General features: G+C 45.3%; 1 protein-coding gene across 7 annotated transcripts in view; it reads left to right on the forward strand.

The window, feature by feature from the left end:
- DOCK11 (dedicator of cytokinesis 11) overlaps positions 1–15,338 on the forward strand; it is a 77,839-nt gene that overhangs the window by 52,806 nt on the left and 9,695 nt on the right. For 4 of the 7 annotated variants that reach the window (XM_050310226.1, XM_050310228.1, XM_050310227.1 and 1 more), the window contains 14 exons: positions 1,744–1,855; positions 1,983–2,049; positions 2,528–2,575; positions 2,778–2,843; positions 3,087–3,220; positions 3,875–3,990; positions 5,547–5,684; positions 8,798–8,980; positions 9,624–9,737; positions 11,365–11,580; positions 11,665–11,722; positions 12,524–12,630; positions 13,616–13,738; positions 14,910–15,023. In XM_050310226.1, coding sequence (XP_050166183.1) covers positions 1,744–1,855; positions 1,983–2,049; positions 2,528–2,575; positions 2,778–2,843; positions 3,087–3,220; positions 3,875–3,990; positions 5,547–5,684; positions 8,798–8,980; positions 9,624–9,737; positions 11,365–11,580; positions 11,665–11,722; positions 12,524–12,630; positions 13,616–13,738; positions 14,910–15,023 — 1,596 coding nt within the window. The remainder of the gene's footprint in view (positions 1–1,743; positions 1,856–1,982; positions 2,050–2,527; positions 2,576–2,777; positions 2,844–3,086; positions 3,221–3,874; positions 3,991–5,546; positions 5,685–8,797; positions 8,981–9,623; positions 9,738–11,364; positions 11,581–11,664; positions 11,723–12,523; positions 12,631–13,615; positions 13,739–14,909; positions 15,024–15,338) is intronic. The other 3 variants (XM_050310229.1, XM_050310231.1, XM_050310230.1) reach the window with 1 other exon arrangement.

Here is a 15,338-nt window from a genome sequence, read left to right on the forward strand (position 1 = left end):
TTAAAGATGAAAGGCAAAATCTGTGTGGAAAATCTCTGCTCCCATGGTGCATTTATCCATACTCAGACATGCTTCCCGTGTGTGGATGGGTCTGAGCCTGGCCAGAGACCAGTGTCTGGTGCTGAGAACTGGTTTCCACGCATGTCTGGGAAACAAAGCACTTTGATGTGAGATTACCAGTGACCGCTGATTTAAGATGAGCTGTTTGATGAAAAAACAGCACAGGCCAATAACCACAGGCCTGAACTTGCAGAAGGTGAGTGCGGTCACTCCACAAAGAACTCTGACCCCACTATTTGGACAGGGTGTGCCTTCCTTCTTGGCAGATTGCACACATGGAAATCAGGTATTTGTGCAATCCAACCCCTGGTTTTCCTCAAGGCGCTTTCCAAACGCCTGGGTTGGCGTGAATCATTGATGCATCTTCAAAAAGTTTGGCCCTTGCAAGGCAAAGATTATCTGGGCTCTTGGCTGCGTCCTGACATGCTTAGCAGAGGTGGGGCCTTGCAAGCTCTCCTTCATAAATCACAGAGCTACAAGACCAAGTATAGCCAAACACTTGACTATCACACTGTTCAGCAAAGCCCTGAGCATGTGCTTCAGTGTTGCTCGTGGGGTTTGTAGAAAGCAGTATCATTTGCAAGCTCAGCTCTTCCCCCATGGCCAGGCTTCCTCGTCTGTGCCCTTGAAGGTACACTTTTCAGAGCTGATGAAAAATGCCTTTCTGTTAGGGAATGCAATATCCACAAAACGTAAAAGCAATGCCGTGTGAAGGGGCACAGCTTAGTGCTGCTCTGCAGAGGCAGACAAGTTGCTCATTGGCTGCTGCCCTGGAGTGAGTTGTGTGTTAACTTGATAGTTTGGCATGGTCAGTAGCAAAGCTCTGGCTATAGCACACATCTCCAACTCTAAAATGATTGTTTATTTCTGCTTTATTATGACTCACATCCACAGCTTGTCCCGAAATAAACAGCAAATAAGGTCTGTGGATCACTCTCGAAACATCTGACGCACAGTTTTAGGAGAAGTATCCTGCTTAGGGCTTAATTGTATCCATTTGTTGGAGGATACGGCTAAGGTGAACACAGAGAATCCAAAATAAAATTGGTATAACCTTAAAAGTCATATTTCCCACCACACAGTGCTCAAGGCTTTCCCACATAAATTGACTCACCAATAGGATTTCATTTATTTTGCCTAAATCACTTAGTAGGAGGAAAACCGGAACACTTGCAAAAATCAGGAGTTAAAAAAAAGTCTTAATCTGAAATTTCCTCCTTTTTTAATAACTGACATTTTGTTTTGAAGTGTATGCCTTTAACAGAAAGTTAGATTCTCGCTTTAAACTGTGATAGCCAAGGAACTCTTTTGTTACAAGAACTGTCTTTAAAAACGTCCGGGAGTTTAGATGCTGCAGAGAGCAGGGGAAGTGAAATCAGACTGTTGTGTGTTTTGCTGGATAAGACCTCATTTCCCTGCCCAGACATTTGTTTTTCTGGGCAGAGAACCGTTCAGTCATGTGTCCGGGATTTCCAGGCGGGATCAGCAGCAACCCCAAAGGATGAGCTGTCTCCAAAACGTGGTGCTGTGGGGCGCTCAAGCTTGGGGGGCAGGAGGAATGGCAGCATATCTGGTGTGTGCCGGGTTTGCTGTGCCCACGCTGCATCTGGCCCCACACTCTGCTTGGGCACAGCCCAGGGACCCGGGGCCATGGTCCTCCCTGTCACATCTGTGTCCCAACAGGTCCGCAGAAGTTCCATGAGGAGCAGCGTGTCACACTGCAGCCGGCTGGACCAGTTTGAGATCCGGACGCTTCTGATGTGCTACCTCTACATTGTGAAGATGATCTCTGAAGGTTGGTTGGTGACTCCTGCTCGCTGGGGGCAGCCAGAAACACAAGGGACCATCACTGGCAGTTTTGGTCTGTAAGGTCCCTCTTTGAGATTTTAAATCTCAGTGCGCTGCTTTTCTTTTTCTTTCAGATACTCTTTTAGCTTATTGGAACAAATTCTCCCCCCAGGAGCTGATCAATGTCCTTGTGCTTCTGGAGTGAGTATCATGAGGTGGCTGTTCAAACACTGCACCTTCACATGGTCAGCACTGGCTAACGAGGAGACCACAGTGCACTCACTGCTCTGTGCAACGCTAGAGGTGTCTGTCCAGTTGTAGTGAAATGCTCTCCCTCTGAGGAGAACCAAGTGAAGTGAAGTGAAGTGGCACAAGTGAAATGAAGAGGCAGTGCCCTGTGCTCGGTCTGGGCTGTGTCCCACCATGTGTGAACGAGCAGGGCTGACAGCACAGCCTCCACATTGCAGTGGGTTTGGTGGAACAGATGGGTGAGAAGACAGGGCTGTGCCACAGGGTTTGGAAACCACGAGTGTGAGGTCAAGTGACTTGTAAATACAGACCCAAACCCTCGTGCACAGAGGAGTGTGTCTGCAGGCCAGGACAGGGTAGATTTTAAATGTTCTGTATCGTTCCTGATCTGCAGGATCTCTAACAGATACATATTTTGCTTTCTTCTTAGGGTGTGTTTATTTCACTTCAGATACGTGGGGAAGAGGAATATTGCCAGGTACTGCGTTCTTCCATCAGGTGCCAGGGTGCGGGGGCCATCCCGGTGCTCCCTGCCACAGCCAGGGCAGGAAGGGCACGTGCACGCCCACACTGGGCAAACCCCAGCTGGCAGGACACCCGTGGGGCCGGGGCTCTGCTCAGCACCATGCTGTGAGCAGGAGCCCCACACCTCAGCACCCTGCCCCTTCCCTCCCCTCCAGCTCCTGCATGCGATCCCCAGGCCCAGGCGAGCGCAGGTTGGCAGTGTCCCCCCCAGCCGGCTGCAGGTGAGACACGACTCACAGCTCCCTCCCTGCTTCCTGAGCAGCAGCACTGCTCTGGCAGTAGCTCTAGGGCCATCTGGAGCAGGCGACATCGTTGCAACCTGGTCAGTCCCACTGGGATTGTCCAGGATAAACCAGATTAGTGTGTTGGAGGGAGGAGGTCTCCATCCTGGTGCCTCATGTAATCCTATCGTGGTGTGGCCGCTCCTGCTGGTCCAAACCCGCAGTGTCTGCTTCTCCTTGCAGGGTGCACGATGCCTGGTTATCCAAGCACACGGCAGCAGACAGAAAATCCCAGACGATGCCAGCGCTCCGCAGCAGAGCCGGGGTGCGGCTCCAGCATCTGGGCAGCTTGGAGACTTCCTTCACACTCAACCACAGTACGTGCAGCAGGGTGGGATGGGTCATGGAGCCTTAGCGTGACAAAAACTCCATGCAACCGTTTTCCACTTGCTGCTTCTTGCCTCAGAATACTCAAACTCTACGGAGTTACAGCAGTCACCACTCCTCCCTGCAACACTCCTAGATGGGTGGGGGTGTTGTTTTAAGCCAATCCTCTAGAAATCACTTCTGTGACTTAGGACTTCTGTGACTTTTTCCTTTTGGCTCAACTTCTTGGCTGAGTGTGTGTGCAGGCAACACCTTGGTTTGGATAGTGAGCAGGGCAGGCAGGAGAGCTGCCCTGCACAGACCTGTGCCAGGATTTGCTCTAAGCCTTGCCATGTGGGTGAATTTTGTCCCATTGAAGCACTTTGCTGTTTCCCCTTCGTGGAGACAACTTGGACACCTCATTCTCTGTCTGGCTTTAAAGACAGTGATATTAAGGGGTAATACTAATAATGGTTTTCTCTCTTGGCACCAGGCTGAGGCAGCTTCTCTGAATGGAGCTGGCAACTTCAACATCTTGATATTCTTGCTTCACCTCTCAAACCCAATGAAGTGCGAGGGAAGAACCTTCTCTATATCAGCGTTTAGATCTTGTGGGAGTTGGAGTATTGAACACTGTTTCCTCCTGATTTTCTCTCTGCCCACAGATGCAGGCACCTCAGAAGCAGATATTGTGCACCAGGCGTTACTGGAGGGCAATATTGCCACCGAAGTGTGCCTGACTGTCCTAGACACCATCTCTTTTTTCACTCAGAGTTTCAAGGTCAGCACTGAAATCAAAAATGTTGTAGAAAAGTGTACTGTATTTCTGTATGTGTGTGGATTTTGGTGACCCATTCTCCTAGAGCAGAAGAGTATGGAAGGCTTTACAAAAGCAAATTGTTTACAACTTGTTTGTTTTTCAAAACACCGAGTGTTTCACAGGGTCTTAGAGTAATTATGCCCTTATGCAGTCTTGCCATTTCTTCAAAACTGCAAGTTATTATACCATGACTGTAAACATTACAAAAATAGAATAAGAGGAAATGTACATCATGTAGAAAGGAGGACTAGAAGAAAGGGAAATGAAGGTCCAGCATTTTTAGAATGGTCACTCTTTTCTGACGTGAATTCCTAGAAGCAAGTCCCAAATTTCTTTGAATCCCTGCACATAAATGTCTCTGGGGCTGAGGCATTCCAACTGTGGTTACCAGTGCAGAGAGGACCAGTACTTTCCCTTCATATTATGATTCATGGTTCTGGCAGTCATTACCATCTACAAAAACCAAAGCCTCTGTGGTGAAGAGAACCCCAGACTGGCAGCAAAATATTGAAATACTGTTCCAGAAGTGCTCTTCCTAAAGTGTAGTCAGAGGAGTCCTATGTGTAGCAACGTGTCTGCATAATGTCACAAGAACAACTCTGGATTTCAGAGCAAGCACGATAAAGAATTCCTTTTTAGATAGATTGAACAACATGAAGAGAAATGTCATCATAGCCTCTGCTTCTGTTGTGGAGCCAAAAAGCCATCCTGGTGAATACACTAAATTACTACTTAGAAGTTTGGTAGCAGCAAAAGGATTTTCAGGCAAGGGTTAAAACTTGCTTGACTTTCTCAGTTGCCTCTTTTTGAATATGGCTGAGCTGCAAAACAGTGTGATTTTCAAACCACAGGACAGACTGGATTCCCTTCCGCTTTAGTGGGCTTCTGCTTCGCTTTTATGGTCACAGGGTGTTCCTGCACAGAAGTGGGCCCTGTGCTGCAGCAACAGGGCTGGTGCTGCTCCTTCTACCAGAGCAAATGAGCTCAGTTTAAAAGTCTGGATCCTAAACTTACCCTGTGACAAGGTGTCCACAAGGTGTCAAAAGAAAAGTAGCTCCATTTTACCATATCTCCGGAAGATGCAAAATTTGCAGGGAACAAGGGAAGTGTACTGGTTTCCTACAGCTATGAATCTATCCAGTGAAAAAATGTGATAGTCAAATAGGCAAATAAAAAGAAATGGAAAAAAAGCAGTGTGATAGTTATGTTGTTAACAGCATGTTTTATATAAAATAACTAGGCAACCAGTGAAAGTTGTACAGGTTATTGACTTACGTTTTGGAATTAGTGATGCAAAAGTGATAAAATATTTTTTGTTTATTCTCTGCTATAAAAATAGGCTCTAACTACTGTAGGTTTGTGGTGATTGTGACATTTTATTGGTTGTGCTTTTACTGAAGGCCCTGTTCTTTATCTGGCTTAAGAATTGATGTGATTAATTATGCAAAATTATCTCTTGTTATTTCCAGCTTCAGGCACAACATTTCTGTGAAGTAAATCCTCTCATTGCTTTACAGACCCAGCTTTTAAGCAACGATGGCCACAATCCACTTATGAAGAAGGTTTTTGATATTCATCTGGCTTTTCTCAAAAATGGGCAGTCAGAAGCAGCTCTTAAGCATGTGTTTGCCTCTCTGAGAGCTTTCATTAGCAAGGTATGTAATACATGACAATAAGGGTGTAGAAGTTACAGGTACAGCAGAAGAGGCCAGTATGCTTAAACTCCTAATATTTTGGAGATGTGTTTTAGAAAACAAGTTAACCTGGTCTGTTTTTTAAGTCAGTGAAGTTCCCTAGTTGTTTATTATTTGGTGGATATCAGGAAGCAAAAGGAGAAATCTTGAGGAACTCCCTCACTTGCCTGGATCACAAAGATTAGTATCTGTGCTTGAATCTTGCCCCAAACTGACTATGCTGACAGTGCTATTGCTTGAATAATACTTGCTCTGACAGGCAGCTCCTCACCCACTGCATTTGAAAGAAGGTACTTGCTGAACTTCTTCCCATGCTTTTCTGAGCCCTGGTAGGCAGTGAGGCTGTTTAACCCCTCAGCTCAAGCAGTGACGAAGCCACAGCAAACTACAAAAGAACAGTGAGTGATGACATTTCTCTTTGTGCTTGTCAAAACCTGCCACTTCTCATAAGTACGTTTTCAAGACCCGATGTACATGCAAACACCATTCCTTCCAAGCTGCACACTTATCATGAATACAAAGTTAATTAAAATCTCTGAAATCCTGTGGACACAACACTTCATTAATGAGGAAAATCCATGTGGTGGGAGATTACAGCCAGGCAGAGCACAGTATGTGAGTGATAAGCAGCAAACAGTAACTTCCAAAGGAGCTCTTGCACTAGCTGCCGAGCAAACTGATTAAATAAAAAGGCTGCTAAACTGTTTTTCAGAGGTGGAAAAAGTCTGTTGTAGGTATGTTTTACTATAACCCGACAGCAAAGCTAAGAGGTAGTGTGAATCTAGGGCTGAATATTGGCTTGTGCTAAGCAAACACGTGAAAGAAGCAGAAATGCAGAAGTCTTCCTGGCTCCCTATCTGCCTCCAGACAGTGTGTTCTTCTGCAAGGTGTTTTTCCATGAGGTTTCTTAAAGCCTGCTAGATTGGCAACTGGCAGGAATCACTCAGTTTTTCTGCAGGGTCCAGTGCATGTTTCTTGCTCTACCTTTCTGTTGAGTTTTCTGCGTGCCTGTCATCTGCGTAGCCTCGAGGTCTATCCAGATGCAGATCTGCACACACCCCACCTTTCCTCTTAATAGTCAGAAGTTTGTTTGGCCAGAAATATTTGTTCTGTGCCTATAGCACATAAGAGACATTCTTTGCCTTCCCGGCACATTTTCTGGGAGGTTTTTTTTAAACGTGAAGCCAAACCTGAACACCTGCTCAGTTTGATCTCGCTGTCATCCTTCAAAGCCTGGAGCCCCTCAGGGGGTCCACACTTGCTTTCCAAAATGCCGATGACAGCAAGGCAGGCTGCGTGCTTGGCTACTGCAGGGATGGGCAGTGGGATTGTTTTCTTGGATTTATGCCAGCCTGAATCCACGCTCAATTTGGCATCATGGGTCTTAAAAGATATGAAAGATTGATTCAGCTAATTTCTCACATTTCCCCTATAACAGGACACGTTTTGGTTCTGTAAGAGCAAGATATGAGCCCAGCAGATAGTATCTATAAGGAAGTGTTTTCTTTGCCAACTCCACAACCACACGAGTCCCAGACTTCCTTCTAAGTCCTCTCAAGCGTTCTTCTAAGGGCTGAAGTGGCTGGGGGGTGAGTGTGGGTGGTCACTGCATTTCATGACAAGTGCAAGGATGGCATGTGTTCCTGCAAGTTTGTTTTGAAGTTTGTTTGTTTGAAGGTGCACTACTCTGTAACTCCAAGGAGTTACAAAAGAGAGTTATGCCTTTGACAGGGTTAGAGTGGACAATTTGTCATTTTTATGGGCTTCTATGGTAGCTATAATTACAATTTTAAAAATCCCCCTCTTATCTGGGGTCACAGCAAATGGTTGCTGGAGGAAAAAAACCTTCTGAGATTTATTCCGCATCCCAAACTCTGTCTTAGAAATAGCTTTCCTTCTGCATTACATCCGGTTACAGAATAGGCAAAAGACCTTTAAAAAAAAAAAAAAAAAAAGAGATGTTGCAAGAAAGCAAAGAACAAAAAAATTCTATAATTGTTTGCATCTTTGGTTTTGGTTTTAAAATGAATCCTGCTTGCATGCATGTGTGCTGAGAATTCGGGAAGAAAGCTGACTCTGATTGACCAGTTGGGAAGAACTAGCAAAAGCTTGACCATTCTGGTTTCATACTCTAGGTTTTCTTAACAACTGAATCCTTCTGTTCAGAGCATTACTTGCAGATAAATACATACACACATGCTTGGCAATGGTTTTAAATTAAAGGTTATAAAGGAAAACATGCACAGAGGAGGGGTTTGCCTTAAAGAGCAGCTCAGACATGTGGATGTGAATGATGGAAACCCCCTGTCCTGCCTGCCCCTGTGACTGTCCTACCCTCACATCCCTTTTGTGCTGAGACCTCCCTGGGAGCTGCTTGCTGTGTTGACTCCTGCTCTGGTCCATCATATTAGGGCTGGATCAGAAATGGGCTCCTTCAGTGTTCACAGTCATCACACATGGGCCATTTCATGCTCTTCCCAGTGTGTTCTCTGGCCAGGAGAGCCACAGGCAGCACCTGGCCAAATCTCCAGCAGGTTTCCTGGCACCAGGAGCCACTGCTGTGGCCAGCTGTGGGCTAAACCCACTGCTGAGCATGACCCCGTCTTGCTGTGGGGTAAGGTAAAACCATGGTTGCCTCTTTGTGCCAGGAATTCCTTGGGGCTCATTGTCAGGTGTAGCAGGAAGGAGCAGAGTGCAGAAGGAGCAGACTGTTGCTGTGTAATGCCCAAACAGCCTCCACTGCCTTGAGGAAATGTTGGCATCACCCCTCTCCAGCAGGTCCCTGCAGAGGCGGTTGCGTGCCAGCACAAAGCCCTTCCTTGTTCTGCTTCTCTGTTCCCAGACCACTGTGGCTGGGATGGAAGGGAGCTGAGTGTGGTGCTCCCTCCCCTCCAGTTCATTGTGGTGCTCCCTCCCCAAATTTATTCCCACAAATACTTTCAGGCTCAGAATGCTGGCAGAAGTTTTACTGAGGCTGACCGGGCTCAGTGTGTTGCCCTGTGCTCCTGCCCATCTGAGCCCTGTGGGTGCCATTTAGTGATGTATCTTCTAATATTTGCATGTTTCTTGTGAAGTTTCCCTCAGCATTTTTCAAGGGAAGGGTGAACATGTGTGCTGCCCTCTGCTATGAGATCCTGAAGTGTTGCACTTCCAAGGTGTCCTCCACGAGGAACGAAGCCTCCGCTCTTCTGTATCTCCTGATGAGAAATAATTTTGAGTTCACCAAAAGGAAAACATTCCTGAGAACACATCTTCAGGTCAGTGACTTGAGAAAAGCTAGAGAGCAGGATACCTCAGAATTAATGAACAGATACAGCAGTTGTCACCTCATGTCCGAAGGGGATCTTGCTGTTGCCATATGAACAAAAATCATCTTGCTTTCCAGGCTTTACCTCATTCCTCTTTCCAGTGGCTGGCCCAGGCAGCTTTGGATAAAATATACTGCCATCAAGTACTCCAAGTTGTTGAGTTTTTAAGAGTCTCAGACACAAGAGACATCTCTGCCCCAGAGGCTGACTGGGATGGGGTGGAAAGGACGGCTGCCTTTGAGGCAGAAAAAGGGATTTCCCTGGAGCAGCTTTTTTGACATCATTACTTTTTGAAGCAAATTTAGATAACCTAGTGGGACAGATGAATACCTTCCAGGTTGTAATGAATCACAGAAGAAGGAAGCTAACATACAAACAGGGATTCATATTCCAATTGTTGCATTGTTCTGTTCAGCAAAGCAGTTTGGACCTCTGGGGAGTATTTGTCCTTGGGAGACGTCACAGCAAAGGCACTCCATTTGCCGCTTACATTGTGGGAGGGATGTGATGTTTTCCTACAAGCATTTTATTAACTGTGACAATAAAACTCATTAGGGCTCGTTTAAATAAAGCCCCTACTCTGTCCCAACAGATAATAATTGCAGTGAGCCAGTTGATAGCAGATGTGGCACTCAGCGGTGGGACAAGATTTCAGGACTCTTTGCTCATCATTAACAACTTTGCAAACAGTGACAGGCCTATGAAGGTGAGTTGAAGGAGTTACATCCCATTGTGTGCTGTCAGCAAGGCTGGGGACAGACTCCAGGAAGCCATGATTAAGGGTAGGGCTAATGATTGGAACTGTAATTTATAAGCTCATAATGGGCTTATAATAATGTTATGCCAACAGCAGCAGGGCCAGCTGCTCAGGCAGGTTATGATCCATCCACGAGGCCTCACGCCAAGGGGAGGGAGCTCAGGTTATACTTTGCAGTGTGCTGCTTGCAAGGATGTCCAGGAACTTCCAGCTTTGAGGAAAATGACAAGGGAGGGTCTGATGCTTCTGTTGCCTGAAGGTAATAATTAGCAGGAATTAATTTTAATTAACTGAGTGTCAGTAACATTAAGAAAGCACTCTTTTATGGAGATTACTGCTTGCATTTCTTTAGAAAATTATTGTCTGTCTATGCACTAAGATTAGTAGTTTGTACCCAACCCACTGAGCAATTGTAGCTTCCTCCATTGCACACTGCCAAGGTAGGATAGGGGAAAATGGGAGAATGTGTCTTTGCACTTCCGTGACTATCCCATGACCTAAAGGCAGAATGGTGTTTAATTGTGATATAAAAAATCTGTAGTTAGGATATTCCTGGTAAAAGCCTCAGTTCTTTTCTGTGCACAGATGTTGATAAGGGTTTCACTGAGCCATACTTTGCTGCTCATAATTTACATTGCGAGACGATCGTTATACACAGTTTATGTATTTATGTAAGTGCAAGAGTCACTTCAACACACTGGAGAGGGTGCTGTGCACAGCCTCAGCAACAGCTAGGGAGCAGGAGCCTGAGGAAAGGGAATGTAAACCAGGCTCATCATGGAGGAGAGAAAGCCAAAGGGGGATCTAACTGCTGCCTTCCACAGCAGGCAGGTTATAGAGACAAGGTCAAGCTCTTCTCAGAGGTATGGAGTGCAGGACAAGAAAAAATGTGCATGTTACTGCAAGGGCAATTTCAACTTTAAGTAAAGTTATTTCCTAAGCATGTTGCACAGCCCTGGAGCAGGGCTCAGAAAAGAAGTGGGATTTGTGTCGTAGGAGATTATAAAACTTGGCCAGTCAAGCCTTGCGTTTACTCAGTGGTGTCCCAGCTCTGAGCACGGAACCAGATCGGAGCCTGTGTTTCTTTCTCTATTGCATTCCTACGGTGGGGAGCTCTACAGATGCTGTCAGTGCTTTAGGAATGGAAGAGTGACCACATCAGAGCCTAACAAGCCAGATGTTGAATAACATGAAAAATACTGGAGGCGTGGTTTGTAGTTCCATCCAGGGACATTTGCATGCATGGAGCACTTCTGTGTTGCTCTTGGGCCAGTTCCTCAAGATGCCGCAGTACTCACTGTATCATGGGAACAGCCAGCCTGGCATCCTGCACATGGCCTGGAGAGATTGGCCGTGTGTGTGCCACAACTGAAATGCCTCTACTTGTGTATGAAACACTGTACACTGTATGCAGTGTGAGTTCAAAAAGGAACAGCTAATTAGTCTTATCTCCCATGTTCTCAGCAGTTCCAGATTGGCGGTACGTGGAGTGTTGGCTAAAAGCTTAGTGACAGTCTTTCCTTGGCAAAGCCTGTATTTTCTGTATTATCTTCTAATTAGATTTGTTTTTTGTCAGGCAACTGCTTTTCCTTCTGAAGTCAAAGATTTGACAAAGAGAATCCGCACAGTGCTTATGGCTACTGCTCAAATGAAAGAACATGAAAAGGATCCAGAAATGCTGATAGATCTGCAGTACAGTTTAGCCAAGTCTTATGCAAGTACCCCAGAGCTCCGGAAAACGTGGCTGGACAGTATGGCAAAGATACACGTAAAAAATGGAGACTTTTCAGAGGTAATTCATGTAACTAAAAACATGGTGCACAACAGAGACAGATTTACAGATGACATTTTAATAACTTCCCTTTGTACTTTGCAGGCAGCCATGTGTTATGTTCACGTAGCAGCCCTCGTTGCAGAGTTTCTCCACAGGAAAAGTAAGTGTCTGCTCTTTGGGAGGCAAAAGGAGGATGATGCAGTGAAGGGGTTTGAGGGGATTGGAATATTTTTAAAGACAATTTTCTCTCAATTTGGTAAATAATTATTTTAGAGACAAGCTAAAAAGGAAAATAATAATGCAGTGGATCAAACGAGAAGATTAAGAGTATTTTTTAAGAAAGGAATCCAATTGTTCATATTCAGGCATTTTCTAGGCTGGCCAGGTCTACTTAGACAGCCGTGTTGGCAGAGTGCTGAGTGAAATAAGAACTGACACATCATGCCTTGGTTTAAAAGTTCAGTTTTACATTCATGTTTTACATTAGGAAACGGGCTCACAGGGGAAGCCCATGTTGAAAACTGATTGTCAATATGTTCATCAGAAGTACTACCATAGGCAGTACAGAAAACTCTAGAATAAAGCAGTGAAAATTCAGTCAAAAATGAGACTATAGCCAAACTATACACATATATAAAGAACAATTGGAAAAAAAAGGAGAGTGTTGTGGTCTAATGCAAAACAGGAAGGAAGGACAGACTCGTGTGTTCTCAAGTTACACCACAGTGCAGATTTTCTTTTAAATGTCTGTTCCACAGTTGATATATTGACTGCATTTCACATTTTCATGTAAGGGAGTAATTGTTGAGGAGAACCCTTAACTTTTCAAAAGTTAAGGCTGCATAAAACCTAGTTAAATGCACTGCCTTGGCTGGGAAAGTCTTCAGTACCCTGCTTAGGAGGCTTGGAGTCCCTCCAAATTCTGTACTTAGTGTTGGCTATTTGGTTTTGTCTGCTGCAGAACTCTTCCCCAGTGGATGCACTGCCTTCAGGAAAATCACTCCCAACATTGATGAAGAAGGTGCAATGAAAGAAGATGGTGGGATGATGGATGTACATTACAGTGAGGTGAGGTCCTGTACTCAGACTACAGGATATTTGATGGCTGGTTAGGATTTAGGTTGTTCATGTGAGCTCTAACGAATCGTAGCATGTGCTGGCATCTGTAAAGACTATTCCACTGCAATTTCCCAAGAGAAATCTGCACTGAAGGATTATCTGTGTATGATTCAGAAAGGCAAAACTGGTGTAAGTTCTTGATTCCTATGAAAGGCATTTCTAGCACCGAGACTGAAAAAGCTGCACCACAACCTTTGCCTCCTCTGTTATGCAAATCCTGATTCTGCCAGCACAGGGCACTGCAGCTGGGCGTGGTGTTTACAGGGAGGGATAGAATGCAAGTCAAGCTCTACTGACCAAGAGGTCAGCTTAGGGTTCCCCTTTGAGTTAGGGCTCTGCTGCAGGATAGCATGTTAGCAGAACAATCCAGAAACCACAGCAGGGCACTGGGGAAGTGGGTATATCCACCCTTGAGTTATAAAGTCTCACAATTACTTCTGCACCGTAGCTGTACAACTACATCGGGTGGGCCACGCTTGGCTGAGTGAGGTGGCCCTGCAGCCCAGCTGGCACTCCTCGAGACTAAGCTTGAGGGTCCTTAGCATCACATCCCACTGCTGTTGCACACATGTTGTTTGGACATGTTTTTTAGACATACACCTCTGACTTCCAGTGCTGTCATCTCTGTATTTTCCCAGAGTGTTGGCATTCTCCAGAGGAGGTAGCTAAATAACCAGGACATACTTGCTGGCTACTGTGCTAGTGATTGTTAAGAATTAATGAATTTTTTAAAAATAATTCATGCCATTCCTTCTTCCCCTTCCCCCCCCTCTAAAATTTAGAATGCCTTTGGAAAGACTGGGAACACCCAGGATTTAAACTTATGTAACTGTGGCTACTTATCCTAGGACCCAATAAAGTATCTGAATTTAAAGTGGCTTTATCTTTTAACTTTGATTTGTTATTAACATCACCCATTTGGTTGCTCTTGTAGGAGGTCCTGGTAGAGCTGCTGGAGCAGTGTGTAGATGGCCTGTGGAAAGCAGAGCGTTATGAAACAATTTCTGAAGTTTCCAAACTGATTATTCCTATTTATGAAAAGCGGCGGGAATTTGAGGTGGGTATTTTGAATAATTTGCATATAGTAGGTAATTTTCTAGATTGCTTCATTGCTGGTCATTAAAGAAATTAGTGAAAGCAGTGGTCTGAGCAGTAATTATCAAAGCTAAAGTTATGGGAGACTCATATTTAGTGAATAATTTCCACCGGAGCCCCTGGTGGTCCAGTGGTAAAGGCGCCGCGCTGTCACCGCGGAGACCCGGGTTCAATTCCCGGTCAGGGCCACTCCCGGGCAGGTGGAGCTCGTTAGCCCTTAAAGGCAACCCACCTACATCCTAAGGACCTCACTGCCACCGTCCAAGCTCGCTTGGCCCCGGCAGATGAACCTTAGGATTAAAGGGTGGGCTCAGTTCCGCGCACACTGTGTCTCACCTAAAAAATCCAATGCGCAGGCTGGAAGGTGGAAAGACCTTCCCCGGATCTTCGCTTGCGAAGACTGGCCATTATTTATTTATTGCATTATATTATTATAATTTCCACCTTCCTTCCCCTAAAATAAAACTTAATCATCCCATATGCTCATCAAAGCTGGAATCTTTTTGAGACTTGAGGTTCTTAATGGTTAAAAACAGAGTGAGAACTGTTCAAAGAAACGACTAGATCTGTAGGTAATTCAGTGGCAAGTGGAGAGGAAGGAAGGAAGCTGTTACCAGCCCTCTGCCTTGCTCCTTCCCAGCACCTGCTGTGACCTGTGCTTTGGTGAGGCCAGGCCTCAGCTGCTGAGTAGTGTTACCCTTTCCCTCCCTCTCCCATGACCCCTTCCACATCAGGACAGCATCCAAATATAACTGAAGCTAGGGGAAGCCTTGCCTTGATCTGTTTTTTTTTTATTGTAAAGCTGTTTTTAATAAAAAAAAATCTTCCTGGGTAAAATATTGCAAACTGCTCTACTCGTAAAAGCCAAGTCAGGGGACACGCTGGGATAGCGCACTCAGCCTTCTCTCCAAGGGTAGTGGCTTTACTGCAGTCCCTGGTACCTTGCAGACCTGACACTAAGCATGTACTTAAGGCAGGTTTTTCAAGCAAAACTGCATGAGTTCAATCTCTTTGGAGATTCAAGTTTCAGTTCTCCAAAGGATTGTGTTCAGATATCTCAGTAGCTTCCAGTGTTAGCTAGAATGTTCTGCTTGCAAAATCCTGTTCTAACAATGTCAAAATCTGATTTCCAGAAACTTACTCAGCTGTACAGAACGCTCCACGGAGCATATGCTAAGATATTGGAAGTAATGCACTCAAGGAAGAGGCTCCTTGGAACCTTTTTCAGAGTGGCCTTTTATGGACAAGTAAGTATATACACTGGCTTGTCAGCTACCCCTCACCAGGCATCCTGGCCCCAAAAGCTGCTGTTCTGTCAGACCTGGAGCTGAAAAGTTCCCCTGGTGCAGCCACCAGTGTGTCTACCTGAGCATTTTGGTATCACGCACATGGTGAGGGTTTGTGTCTGTTCCAGCAGCACTTATTTATTATCAAGTTGATGATTCTGCTGGTAGGCTTTTCATGAAACAACTCAGCTGTTAGGAAATGGCTTATTGGGTTCAGAAAACACTGGGGTATATTTGTAGCTGTAGTTACTATAAGTTACACAATTTGGTGTGTAC

The sequence above is a fragment of the Myiozetetes cayanensis genome, unplaced genomic scaffold (assembly GCF_022539395.1).
Source record: "Myiozetetes cayanensis isolate MyiCay16 unplaced genomic scaffold, myiCay2020 scf15, whole genome shotgun sequence".
Lineage (NCBI taxonomy): Eukaryota > Metazoa > Chordata > Aves > Passeriformes > Tyrannidae > Myiozetetes > Myiozetetes cayanensis.